Source organism: Trachemys scripta, chromosome 5 (assembly GCF_013100865.1).
Source record: "Trachemys scripta elegans isolate TJP31775 chromosome 5, CAS_Tse_1.0, whole genome shotgun sequence".
In the NCBI taxonomy this organism is placed as follows: Eukaryota; Metazoa; Chordata; order Testudines; family Emydidae; genus Trachemys; species Trachemys scripta.
In genome coordinates this window covers 39,689,981-39,704,514 of record NC_048302.1, presented here as the reverse complement: position 1 = coordinate 39,704,514, position 14,534 = coordinate 39,689,981, and the positions used below count along the sequence as shown (strand labels likewise).

At 50.2% G+C, this 14,534-nt stretch overlaps 1 protein-coding gene across 1 annotated transcript in view; it reads right to left on the bottom strand.

Moving 5' to 3' along the window:
* KIAA1109 (KIAA1109 ortholog) overlaps positions 1-14,534 on the bottom strand; it is a 244,747-nt gene that overhangs the window by 179,583 nt on the left and 50,630 nt on the right. Inside the window, exon 9 of the mRNA XM_034771463.1 lies at positions 4,187-4,266. Coding sequence (XP_034627354.1) covers positions 4,187-4,266 — 80 coding nt within the window. The remainder of the gene's footprint in view (positions 1-4,186; positions 4,267-14,534) is intronic.

The window sequence follows — 14,534 nt, the reverse complement described above, 5'->3', positions numbered from 1 at the left end:
GGCCAAAAACAACAAAGAATACTTTAAGCAACCAAAAAGCATTCCCAAATAGATTATTTAGCAGGACGTTGATACATTCAAAAGAAACTTTTGCAGGAAGAAAAAAAATGTCCAGTAATATAAAAATACAGTAATGCAAATATAATTCGATCCATTTAAAAAAAAAATGCATTCAAATTAAATACATCAAAAATACAGAAGAATGCTTGCAAACAATCCAGTAAACTGATCACTGAGACTTCATGAATTCTACGCGATTGTGCAAGATTTTACTCTTTCCCCACAAAATAATTTATTCATGTGTCCCTCCCAGAGGTCCCAAGCAGGTGCATCTGGTTTGACATCAGGAGCAGCCAGGGGAGACATAAATCACCGCCTTGGGGGTCAGGAATGGGCGTGCATGCAAGACTACCCCCCGGGGCTACAGGGAGGGGCCGGCAGCCACGTGGAGCAAGCGCGCAGGAAGCCATCAGCTGTGCTGCTGGTAGTGGGCGGGGCCCTGAGCCATTTTAAATTGTCCAGGAAACGCGTGTGGGGGGGAGTGCCCGGGGGTGGCAAGCGGGGCCAAGGGAGAGACCCAGCCCCAAAATTGCTGGAGCCCTGCAGGCCACACTGGGGAGGCTCTCGGGTGGCAGATGGCCTGCGGGCTGGGACTTTAAGACCCCTGATCTAGACCCTTCCCCCTGCAGAATCCCATTTCCCTGCACCTGGACCCCCCACTGAGCAACCCACACCTAGATTGCCCCACACAGAACCCTCTTATCCCATACATGGATCACCCACACTAAGCCCCTCCACACTTGGATCCTGCCAAGCTGACATGGAGGGGCAGGGCCCAGATGTGTTTCTGATGCAAGCTCAGGCCTGGCACTGTGTCAGGGTGAGGTGCAGCCTCACCGCCACGTCTGTGTCCCAGAGGAAGATGGAGGGTCTGCAGGGTGATCCCCTACCTCTGTGCAGTAGTGGCCTGCACTTCCCACTGTCATGCTGGAGACTCCACTCCCATTTCCTTTCTAATCTATTGTCTAGAACAATTTCTATTCTACTCCAGTGACTTTATAGTGACATGCTGAGAACTACTTAACCATGCCATTCACTAAGGATGCAAGCTGGCAAAGCATTAGTTTCAATGGGGATACTCAGGTGCTGAACTTTATGCACATATTTAAGTGCTGTACCAGGTCATGCCCTAACTTCACTCCTAAAGATGTTCTGCTCTTTAGGGTATGTCTACTCAGCAAAGAAAAACCCACAGCTGGCCTATGCCAGCCAACTCAGGCTCGTGGGGATTGGGCTACAAGGCTGTTTCATTGCTGTATAGACTTCTGAACTGGGACTGGAACCCAAGCCCTAGGACAGGGGTGGGCAAACTTTTTGGCCCAAGGGCCACATCAGGGTTGCGCAACTGTATGGAGGGCCAGGTAGGGAAGGCTGTGCCACCCCAAACAGCCTGGCCCCCGCCCCCTATCCGACCCCTCCCACTTCCAGCCCCCTGACTGCCTCCCTCAGAACTCCCAACCCATCCAACCCCCCCTGCTCCCTGTCCCCTGACAGCTCCCGGGGACTCCCATCCCCATCCAACCGCCCTCTGCTCCTCGTCCCCTGAGCATCCCCTCCCGGGACACCCCGTCCCTAACTGCCCCCCAAGATCCCACCCCCTTATCCAACCCCCCCGTTCCCCATCCCCTGACCGCCCCGCTAGAACCTCCACCCCATCCAACCGCCCCTCCTCCCTGACTGCCCCCCCAGGACTCCCTGCTCCCTTACCCAACCCTCCCCCCTCACTTCCCACCCCCTTACCAGCAGCAGGAGCTCGCAGCTGCGATGCCCAGCAAGAGCGGCAGGCCAGAGTGCGGCCCACGCAGTGGCGTGGATGCGGGGCAAGGGGGACAGCAGGGGAGGGGCCAGGGACTAGGCTCCCCGGCCGGGGGGCCAGGCAGGACGGTTCCGCGGGCCGGATGTGGCCCGCGGGCCGTAGTTTGCCCACTTCTGCAATAGGACTCTGCACGTGGGGGGGAGAAGGGGGGGGCGAGGAGGGCGGGAGGCCTTGAGCTCCAAGCCCAGAAGTCTGAACAGCAATGAAACTGACAGCCCCACAGGCTGAGCCCTGTAAGCCTGAGTTGGCTGGCACGGGCTAGCCGTGGGTTTTTCTTTGCTGTGTAGGCATACCCTTAAAGTCTTCTGTGCTTAGCATACATGGTAATATTAGTATTTCCATCAGTTCTGTGGAGTAAGAAATCTATTTGTCAAAAAACATTTCCTGAATCATCTTTGTTGTCTGTACTTGCTGACAGGTATTTTGAACTAAACTACCAAAATAATTGAAAATGGTACGATTATATTGTGTTATTTTGACAAATAAAATATGCAGAATTTTAAAACATTGCATGCAGAATTTGTAACTTTTTGGTACAAAATTCCCTCAAGAGTAAACCTGTCGGAGCAGCAATCACCCCCCATTTCTCTACTGTCAAAGCAGCCCTCATTTGGGGGTCTCTGTGCTGAAGGGAGCCTGGTACACAACTCCAGGAATGTGGCCTTCCACATATGAAAATTCTACAGCCACTAGATTTGCATCATGAGCCAATCCCACCATTCGGTGCTCATTTCACAGGCTCAGAAACTGCTGCTCCATAGTGTGCAGCTGCTCAGTGAGTGCCTGCAGCACCTGGTGACTTTCATTCACTTTCCACATTACCCACACCTCTTCAGTTTTCTCTACTGCAGACCCAGCTGTGATGGTACTTGTAGCGCCATAAGTACAGAACAATCAGCTGCTCTGTCTCTAAAACAGACAAGCCAGATCTACTGATCTGTTCCACATCCATGAGTCTGACAACAAGATGGAAAACCAGCATGAGGAAGAGAAGACTATGGGATGGAACAGAGGAAACTGTGAGAATTTGATCCTCCAAATCCCACAATTGCCTGAGAAGAGCACTGGCAGCCCACAATGCACTGCCAAAAGATTTCTTAGAAGTAAATGCACTGAACAATGGCCCTGGGGACACTGGGATGTGTAATCACCATGCTGTCCTCCTTTTGCCAATACAACTTGTCAGTGTGAGGGCATGCTGCACCAGCAAAGACAGTCAAATGTGAATACAAACTAGTGATAGCAATGTCAGCAGCTGTATACTGGTAGAAATGTTACTGGTAAAACCTTCTAATGTAAATATGGTTGAATTTTTGCCATTTACTTCAATGTGGGTAGAGAGATAGGCCAACAATGAGCAATTCTGAAAATCCTACCCCATGTGTTCAAGAACTTAGGCCAAAGTTCTCTAACCTGCGTGCCTAAAGTTAAGCTCATAAAGGTATATTAAAGACTTGTCTACATGGGGAAAAAATGATCAGTTATACCGGTCTAGTTATAAACCCCTTCCGAAGTGACAAACGCTATGCCAAAAATGACCCACTATCCCAGAATAAGAGCATCTACACAGGAGGCTATAGTGGTACTACACTAGATTAAATTCACACCTTAGGTTATACTGAGAAAACTTCCCTGTGTACACAAGACCTTATACACCAACGTAGGAGTGGACTGATTTTCAAAAACATCTGCAGTTCCCACTGATTTCACCTGGAGTTAGGTTTGCTTAGCATGGTTTTACAAAGCAGATGATTTCTATGTGGATGCTTAAATATAGTTTTAAGAAGTTTAATATTAGGCACTGAAAACTTGACATTTTCAGAAGTGTCTGAGGAGAATTAGGCACCAAACTCCCATTGATACCATTCTGAAAATCCCACCTCCAGGTCTGACCTTTTCCAGACCTGCAGAGAGAAGCCTGGATGTTGGGTTTATCTAAATGTTGACAATATTCATTATGAAGCACGACAGCTAAAAAATACTGTTAAAAACAGTGTTTTGACTCAAAATATAAATTAGTATTCTTTTCCATTTATGTCAGTGGAACTTGCCCACCTGTTCCTGTCAATGACAACAATGTGAAAATTTAGTAGATAATACTAAAGAGGGGCAGGGACAGTCCATACACTTTCTTGCAACATTCTTATTGTCTCACATCTTGTGCTGACTCATCTAAGCTGGAGATCAAAAAAAGTCTTTCAGCATTCCAGAAAGACAAAAGTAAGACATTAAAACTAATGGTACAGGAAGTCCTGATAAATAAACAGTGCACAAATTATGTAAATAACACTATTATTTAACAGAAGATACCTGGTTCATCCATGTAATAGTAGATGTCAACATCATTGGACTGCATTACAACAAAGCCTTCTCCCATTAACCTTGGTGGCCTGTTGTGAGGGGAAAAAAGCGTTAGGTCAATAATGAAATGTATCCTAGAAGAAATTAACTATTATGAATTTAAATAAAGCTAAATTTGAATTTTTGGGTATCCTGAAAAAGAGAGTGCAGGTCATGCTCAGCTGTAAGCTCAGAAGTAATGTAAGTACATAGACAATCTTAGAATCAATTGATAAACTTGCCATTAGTAGTAACTAATCCACTTTTAGAAAGGCATTTGTACAGAAAATATTTTTTAGGCTGTCAGTGTCCTAATGATAGTACTATAAAATATCCTGCAGGTTACCCAGATCTGAGGAAAGCCTCAGGTCTCTTACTAATCAGTTCCTCTCAGAGTCTCCAATATTGTAGGAATGGTGCTGCAGGTTCAGTGGCTGACCTTCCTGCTAGTGCAGAGTAATTCTAGTAAGTATTTTGTGGTTCCATAGTAACTTCCATCTCATGATTTCAAAGCGTTTTACAGACATTAATGAATTAAACCTCAAAAACTTTCTATAAAGCAGGTAACTATCCCGTTATATAGGTGGGGAAACTCAGAAAACAGAGAAGTTGTTCAAAGTCATAGTCTATAGCAGAAATGAAGAGCGTAGGGGTCAGATTTTGTGCTGTGCCTCTAAGAGACGCAGCACAGAAATCTCAATCCCTAACAAGTGAGGGCTATGGTGGTTTTAAAGTTATCTATGCAATCTCCAAATTCTGGGCTGCTCCATAGGCTGCATAGGCCCCTACTGTAACTTAGTCTGGCCCTCAGGACTGTCTAAATAACAGAAGTCTCCCTATGCAGCCCTATGGTCTGCAGTATTGCCTGGAATCACTGCATGTGCACCCCCAACATAGCCTCCTCCTACTCATCACCCCCTCTTCACCAGGTCTTGCAAGGAGGTCATCAGGAAGCAGACTCATGACTGTCTTCTGCAGCATCTGCCCCAAGGAAATCCCTTCCCTGACTGAATATGGGTCTTTTAGGACCCTCTTTATGTTGCTCTGGCCCTTTTTACCCAGCCTCAAGGGGCTGGCCCAGGACAAAGGATTTCACCCTAGGCTTTGATTTCCAGTCTAGGGTTTTAACCATGAGATCACCACAACAGATGTATTTGGGGAGTAGGGGAGGAGAAAAGAAGAAAATATAGTATATAGCTTTTTTAATTATTTAAAGTTTCAGAATGAGGGACAACAGAGACCTTAGGAGAAGGAAAATAGTTAACACGCCAGTGCGTAGTGCAGTGAGATCTCACACTTACTGCAGTATTCAGAAAGATATTCACATACCACGCAAAGCATAAGCGATTTCTGAAAATAAACCTATTTTTTGGTATTTAAGTCTCTTTTCATTGGTCATTACTGTTTTTTCTGAATAAGGACATCATTGGTGTCACTAGTAGTATGGCAACATAATATCTGATTGTAAACTAGCACAGTAATAAAACGTTAACAGAAAAATAGTTATGTGCTTTGTTAAATACAAAAAAAGACAGTTACTCACTTTTGTAACTGTTCTTCAAGATGTGTTGCTCATATCCATTCCAATTAGGTGTGCGCGCGCCGCATGCACGATCGTCAGAAGATTTTTACCCTAGCAACACTCGGTGGGTTGGCTGAGACACCCCCTGGAGTGGCGCCCTTACGGCACTGGATATATGCCCCTGCCAACCCAGCGCCCTCTCAGTTCCTTCTTGCCGGCTACTCCGTCAGAGGGGAAGGAGGGCAGGTTTGGAATGGATATGAGCAACACATCTCGAAGAACAACAGTTACAAAGGTGAGTAACCATCTTTTCTTCTTCGAGAGCTTGCTCATATCGATTCCAATTAGGTGACTCCCAAGCCTTACCTAGGCGGTGGGGTTGGAGTTAGAAGTCGCGGAATGGAGGACCGCTGAACCGAATGCAGCATCACCCCGGACTGCTGCACTATCGCATAGTGGGAAGCGAAGGTACGTACTGATGACCAAGTTGCTGCCCTACATATCTCCTGTATGGGTACATGAGCCAGAAAGGTGGAGGACGAAGCTTGAGCCCGAATAGAGTGGGCAGTGAGTCGTGTAGTTGGGACACCAGCCAAGTGATAGCATGCACGGATGCATGATATAATCCAAGATGAGATTCGCTGTGTGGAGACCAGGAAGCCCTTCATCTGGTCTGCCACAGCTAGGAACAGCTGGGACGTCCTCCTAAAAGGTTTTGTTTGTTCGATGTAAAAGGCGAGAGCCCTACGAACATCTAGGGAATGCAGCTATTGCTCTTGTCATGTAGTGTGTGGCTTCAGAAAGAAGACCGGAAATAAGATGTCTTGATTGACATGGAAGGCAGACACCACCTTAGGGAGGAAGGTGGGGTGTGGTCGCAGCTGTACCTTGTCCTTATGGAACACCGTATACGGTGGGTCTGAAGTGAGGGCTCGAAGCGCCGACACACGTCTCGCCGAGGTGATAGCGACAAGGAAGGCTGTCTTCCAGGAAAGGTACAGAAGCGAGCAGGTGGCCATCAGCTAGAAGGGAGTCTAGATAGGACCAGACTGAGATCCCACGGAGGGGCTGGATGTCGAATTTGTGGGTACAGACGTTCCAGACCTTGAGGAACCTGCTGACCATGGGATTGGAGAAAACCGAGCACTCGTTTTCGCCCGGGTGGAAGGCTGAAATCGCTGCTAGATGTACTCTGATGGATGAGACAGCCAGGCCTTGCTGTTTCAGGGACCAGAGATAATCTAGGATGGTAGGTACTGGCGCCTCCAGAGGGACAGTATTGCTCAGGGCACACCAGCAGGAGAAGCGCTTCCATTTGGCCAGGTATATGGACCTAGTAGAGGGCTTTCTGCTACCCAAGAATACTTGCTGCACTGAACGGGAGCAACGCAGCTCACATTGATTTAGCCATGCAGCATCCATGCTGTGAGATGGAGGGACTGCAGGTCCGGATGACATAGTCTGCTGTGCTCCTGAGTGATCAGGTCGGGCCACAATGGTAGAGGAATTGGTTTGGTCACGGACAGATCAAGGAGTGTGGTGTACCAATGTTGCCTGGGCCACGCCGGGGCAATCAAGATTAAGCAGGCCTTGTCTCGTCGCAATTTGAGAAGGACCTTGTGAACTAATGGGAATGGAGGAAAGGCGTAGAACAGATGGTCTTTCCACTGCATCAGGAAGGCCTCCAATAGGGAGCCCGGGGAACGTCCCTGGAGAAAACAGAACACCTGGCACATCCGGTTCTCATGAGAGGCGAAAAGATCTACATGGGGAAACCCCCACTTCCGGAAAACAGAATGGATCACGTCCGGACAAATCGACCACTCGCGAGCCAGGGAGGACCTGCTGAGGCAATCTGCCAAGGCGTTCTGGACTCCTGGGAGAAACAACGCCACCAGGTCGATCGAGTGGGCTATGCAGAATTCCCACAGGTGAATGGCTTCCTGACGGGGGGGGGGGGGGGGGACGATCGTGCTCTCCCTTGCTTGTTGATGTAAAACTGTGTCTGTGAAAATTGTGACAACGGCCCCGAAGGTGTTTCCGGAATACCCGACACGCCAGGCGTACCGCTCTCAGTTCCTGTACGTTGATATGCAGGGTTATCTCCTGTGCGGACCAAATGCCCTGCGTGCGAAGGTCTGCGAGGTGAGCGCCCTAGCCCAGAGATGACGTGTCCATGGTCAGGACTAGAGAGGGCTGGGGGGCATGGAATGGCATCCCCCCCACACACAAAGCTGGGGTTTAGCCACCAACCCAGAGAGGATAAGACCTCCGGCACCGTGAGTACTGTGTCCAACTTGTCTCGACCTGGACGGTACACTGACAAGAGCCAAGCCTGAAGCAGACGGAGGCGTAATCTGGCATGTCTGGTCACGAAGATACACAATGCCATGTGGCCCAGTAGACCAAGTCACATGCGTGCTGTTGAGGTCGGGAAGCTTTGGAGGCCATGAATAATAGTCGCCATGGACTGGAAGCGGGCCTGCGGTAGGCACGCCCTGGCGAGATTCGAGTCCAGGATTGCTCCAATGAAGTCTATTCTTTGGGTTGGCTGCAAAGTGGACTTTTCGGCGTTGAGCAGTAGGCCCAACTGTCTGAACAAGCTCATGACGAACCGAACATGAGACCGCACCTGGAGCTCGGAACAACCCCGAATGAGCCAGTCATCGAGGTACGGAAACACTTGGATCCGATGCCGATGGAGCGAGGCTACTACGACAGCCATGCGCTTTGTAAAGACCCTTGGCACTGTGGACAGGCTGAAGGGGTGGACGGTAAATTGGAAATACTGTTGGTTGACCACAAAGCGGAGGAAGCGCCTGTGTGGCGGGTAAATTGCTATGTGGAAGTACACGTCCTTCATGTCGAGGGCGGCGTACCAGTCTCCAGGATCCAGGGAAGGGATAATGGTCCCCAGAGAAACCATGTGGAACTTCAACTTTACCATGAATTTGTTGAGTCCGCGCAGGTCCAGGATGGGTCGTAGTCCCCCATTTGCCTTTGAGATTAGGAAGTAACGGGAGTAAAATCCCCTGCCCCTCAAATCCCTTGGGACCTCTTCCACCGCTCCGATAGACAGGAGCGCATGTACCTCCTGTAAGAGGAATTGCTCGTGAGAGGGGTCGCTGAGAGGGACAGGGTGGGAGGGGGGCGAAACAAACTGAAGATGGTATCCAGTTTCCACCATGCGTAGGACCCAGCAGTCTGACGTTATGCGGGACCACGCAGTGAGGAAATAGGAGAGGCGGCTGAAGAAAGGCGGGAAAGGATCCTGCAAGGACACTGGTGCTCTGCCCTCGGGCGCACCTTCATAAGTTTTGCTTGGGGCCCGCCGATGGTTTTGGGGGGCCCTGATTCTGGCCTGATTGAGGACCAGATTGTCTCCTCCTACCACCGTGATCACGCCTCCTGGCGAAGTCTTGTCGCGGTCGAGGGTTAGGGTAGGTGCGCTGTGGTTGGGGCCGGAAGGGTCTGCGTTGCATCACCGGGGTATGCATGCCCAATGAGCGCATGATGGCCCGGTTATCCTTCAGACTCTGAAGTCTAGGGTCAGTTTTGTCTGAGAATAATCCCTGGCTGTCAAAGGGCAGGTCTTGAATTGTCTGCTGCAGCTCCAGTGGAAGACCGGACACCTGCAGCCATGAGATGCGGCGCATAGCCACACCAGAGGCTAGGGTCCTAGCCACCGAGTCCACTGCATCTATCGATGCCTGCAGGGATGTCCTCACTACTGTCTTGCCCTCCTCTAGCAAGGCCCCAGGCTCCTCCCTGGACTCCTGAGGAACCAACTCCTTGAACTTCCCCATCGAGTTCCAGGTGCTGTTCTAATTATAACAGCTCAAGAGGGCCTGCTGGTTAGCTACCCTGAGCTGTAGGCCGCCAGTTGAATATATCTTGCGCCCGAATAAATCCAGGTGTCTCACGCCTTTAGACTTAGGGGCGGGCGCTTGCTGGCCATGTCTCTCCCTCTCATTCAGACTGTACAATGAGGGGCAAGGTTGGGGGTGAATATACAAGTATTCATAGTCCTTGGAGGGAACCAAGTACTTCCTCTCCACCCCTCTGGCAGTGGGAGGAATAGACGCTGGGGACTGCCAGATCGTATTGGCATTAGCCTGGATGGTCCGAATAAACGGCAAGGCTACACGTGTGGGGACATTAGCCGATAAAATGTCCACCACTGGATCCTCGACTTCCACCACCTCATCCACCTGGAGGTTCATGTTCTGTGCCACCCTACGTAGCAATTCTTGGTGTGCACAAAGATCTATAGGTGGTGGGCCAGAGGAGGATGTGCCTGCCACCACCTCGTCAGGCGAGGATGAGGAGGACACCCCCAGGACTAATGGATCCTGGGGAAGGTCTATTTGGGGAGGGTCCGGTTGCCCTAGGTCCTTGGCAACACGAGGGGCATGGGCCTGATCTGAGGGCAGGGCTGTCGCCTCCAAGGCCACCGGAGGAGAGTGGCTCACAGTGGCCTCTGGCACTCAGGGCTCCGAATGGGCAGAGCAAGAAGCCCCTGAAGGGACACCTGGGGTCTGGTAGTATGCCCAATGGGTCCAAAAGGACCATTGCGGGGGTCCATGGTCAGGATCCTGTCCTTTGTCTTGCCCCTGGCTCGCACCGTCCGCGTCTTGGCCCTGGATGTGGTAGCCGCTCCCCGCTTAGGATGACGTTGAATTTGGTCGTGAAGGCCAAGGCGGTGCCGAACGCACATGCACTGTCGCACCGTCCCGCGCTGTTGCTCCATCCCTGGGAGATGGAGACCGGTGCAAAGGTCTCGAGTGGTACCGCCATCGGGATTGGGACCGACTGTCATATCGGTGCCGGGAGGCCGATCTAGATCTTGACGAAGACCTAGGGGCCGGGCGGTGCCGGGATCAGCTGCGAGACGATCGGTGCTGGGAGCTGGACTGGTACCGATCATACCATGAGGGAGACCTTCGTGAGGCGCAGCGGTGCTGCGAGTACAACCGGTGCCGAGATGGGTATCGGTGCTGAGACTGCAAGCGGTGCCGAGTCCGAGACCATCGACGAGATCAGGACCACGACCTGGAGTGGGACTGAGATCGGTGCCAACCTGTCTCGCTCTGCGATGGAGGGCGCATGAAGGCGGGCTTCCCCTATCAATGGGACAGTTTGCACCGGCGGTGCCGGAGGGTCAGACGATCTCGGCTCAGTCAGTGCAATCAGGTTGTGAGCAGTAGAGAAGGTCTCCGGAGTGGACGGCAGACCAAGCTTGACCACTGTGTGCACTGGGGAGCTTGTGTGCACTGGACTCAATGGCGCTTGCGGCACCGGAATCGACGGTGTCGGCGTTGGAGCCTTCGTGGGGCGGTCCGGCACGGGGCATTCCTCCAATGGGGGCATAGGCGGTGCCTGTAACTGTGCAGGAGCAGCAGGTGGTTTGTGCTGCTTCTTGGGCCCCAGAGACAGTGAGCGGTGTCACATCTGTACCAGTGCCGGAGACGTCCGGTGCAGAGAGTCTTTGCTGGTGCCAGGTTGTTCTGGTGCCGGAGGTGCGCTTTGGACCGACAGCGCCTGGTCTGCGCGCGGTGCCAAGGGCACTGGGCTAAGTGAGCTGTTTTAAATGAAAGTCCCGCTCCTTTTTTGTCCGCAGCCTGAATGCCTTACAGATGCGGCACTTATCTGGTTGATGGGATTCCCCAAGGCACTTCAGACAGGAGTCGTGGGGGTCTCCCGTAGGCATTGGCTTAAGGCAGGCCGGGCAGGCCTTGAAACCCGGAGACCTAGGCATGAGCCCGGGTACCGGGAAGGAGGGAGGGGAGAAACCCCCCCTTTCTTCAAACTACTATATACACTATACTACTATATATACTAACTATAAACTTTTAACTACAACTAGAAACTACTAAGAACTATAATACAACTAACTAGAGAACAAAAAGACGAGTAAAGAGCTAGGGAAGTGGAGATCAGCTATGCCGCGCTCCACAGTTCCAACGACTGTCACGAGCGGTAAGAAGGAACTGAGGGGGCACTGGGTCGGGACCCAGTTGGAAGGGCGCCACTCTAGGGGGCGCTTCAGCCGACCCACCGAGTGTTGCTAGGGTAAAAATCTTCCGACGATCATGCACATGGCGCGCACGCACTGAATTGGAATCGATATGAGCAAGCACTCGAAGAAGAATATAACTGTTTAAATAACCTACACCATTTTAAAAGTTAAAAAGTTAATAAGAAACCATCCTATATTCTTTTTTTCACTGTCTTTTAAATCGGTTTTCAAAATGCAGTAGGTCAGTTAAAATATTTTAAATTAAAACAACCTGAAGGAGGATTTAACTCAACATATTGAAATATCAGGTTCAGTTTGAGATACTTATTCTCACACAAAGAGAGACTTGTACGTTACCTTATTACATAATCAACTACTGAAGCCCTACTTTTAATTTTCATTTACTTTGTTAAAGAGTTGCTTTCTCCTTGTCCTACATTCAATTCTTTTATTTGTTAATTGTTTTCCTACAAAAATAGCATTCAGGGCCACAGGGACAGATCATCTTCAGTAATTAGACCATTAGTATAATACTGTATGTCCAAATCTGGTATTCTTCCTGTAACTGTATAGGAGTAGTCATGAAGTAAGATTATCTGATAAAACAATGTTACCTTGACATGGCTGTACTATACTATACTATATACCCTTCTAAAAGGACATAAATGAAACATAGGAAAATGAATACTTTCATTAAAAAAATTGTGACAAGAATAAATATATTCCTAGTTTTCTTAATCCCGTGCATCTTTAGAACATTAGAATTCCTATGGTTAATTACAACCTTATACTAGGTCTCTTTTGTTAGGAATACATAGCTCTATTTAGAACAAGCCATTTCAGATGCAGGGTACCCTGGCCATTTACACCCAACAGGAGGAAATATGAATAATTTTACTTACAGTATAACAATATTACATCATCATAAACAGAAACAACCCAAGTTAAAGATGCATTACAGTTTCTATTCATTTATAATTTTCCAGAGCTTTCACTTTTCAGGCTAAAATTTTCCTGAATTGGGCTCTGCCTCTAGATGACTTTTTAAAAAAATCTAATTTTGTTCATAAGTGAGAGGAAAGGGGGAGAAGGAAACTACCTTTTTTAATCAAAATACTACTGTGATCTTTCCTTCAGCAGCCCACAAATGTGGTGGTCTGGGATAGAAAGACTGAGTATGGTATAAAAATAGCCTTAATGGAAGAAAGTACCTTTGAACATTCTGATTAAAATTAGTTTGGTTTTCACTGAATTATGACGCTTTGAAAATGACACGTCACACACATGCACACACTTCGCAGATGAAGTTTTTGCAAGCAGCTAAGACGACAATAATGTGCATGTATGCATGGGCTCATTTTGCCGCACACTGACGAATGTAGTAGGTACGGCCTCCTGTTTCAAGTGCACACAGACTTGAGACCAGATCGCTTCACTCCCGTTAAGGTGGCTTTTAAAGGAGATCTGCTACAGTGAATTTTCCAAAGTGCACAGATAAGAGCTCCTCTTTGCCAGATCTGCAGGAAAGAAGCTCTGCAAACACACCACTTAAGATCAAAAAAGTGAACTTAGATGTATGCATACATGCATTAGACTAAATGCAAGGAATGAAGTTAACTGTAAAGGTCATTTAGCTGCAGACATATGTGGCCAGTATATGCCAGCAATTTTTCATTATTTCTCTGTGTTTATTTAAACTGAAGTATGTTGTATAACTATAGTTTACCCTGTCTTTTTCACATTCCTAGATTTGTATCTGGCACACATAGTGGACTGGAATACCTGGTCAAAAAAAGAACCCTGGTGGCTCCAGTCAGCACCACTGACTGGGCTGTTAGAAGTCCGGTTGGCATGGGACTGGCAGGCTCCCTACTTGGCTCCGCACAGCTCCCTGGAAGCAGCAACATGTCCCTGGCTCCTAGGGGGGCTCCGTGCACTGCCCCCACCCTGCACTGCCGGCTCCGCAGTGCCCATTGGCCAGGAATCAACGCCAATGGGAATTGCAGAGGCAGCGGGCAGAGCCGCCTAGGAGCCAAGAAACATGTTGCCACTCGCGGGGAGCCAGCTGAGGTGAGCGTTGCCCAGAGCCTGTACTCCGAAACCCCTCCCACTCCCCAACCCCCTGCCCCAGCCCTGAGCCCCCTCCCACACCCAAATTCCCTCCCAGAGCCCACACCCCGAATCCCCTCCTGCACCCCAACTCCCTGACCCAGCTTGGAACCCCTCCCACACTCCAAACCCCTCAGCCCCAGCCTGGATCCCCCTCCTGCACCCCAACCCCTCATCTCCAGCCCCACCCCAGAGCCCACACCCCCTGCCACATCCCAACCCCCTGCCTCAGCCCGGAGCCCCCTCCCCACCCCAGAGCCGGAACCCCCAGCCAATGCCCTCACCTCCTCCCATACCCCAACCCCTTGCCCCAGTCTGGTGGAAATGAGCAAGTGAGTGAAGGTGAGGGCATTGGCTGGGGGTTCCGGCTCTGGGGTGGGGAGGGGGCTCCGGGCTGAGGCAGGGGGTTGGGATGTGGCAGGGGGTGTGGGCTCTGGGGTGGGGCTGGAGATGAGGGGTTGGGGTGCAGGAGGGGGATCCAGGCTGGGGCTGAGGGGTTTGGAGTGTGGGAGGGGTTCCAAGCTGGGTCAGGGAGTTGGGGTGCAGGAGGGGATTCGGGGTGTGGGCTCTGGGAGGGAATTTGGGTGTGGGAGGGGGCTCAGGGCTGGGGCAGGGGGTTGGGGAGTGGGAGGGGTTTCGGAGTACAGGCTCTGGGCAACGCTCACCTC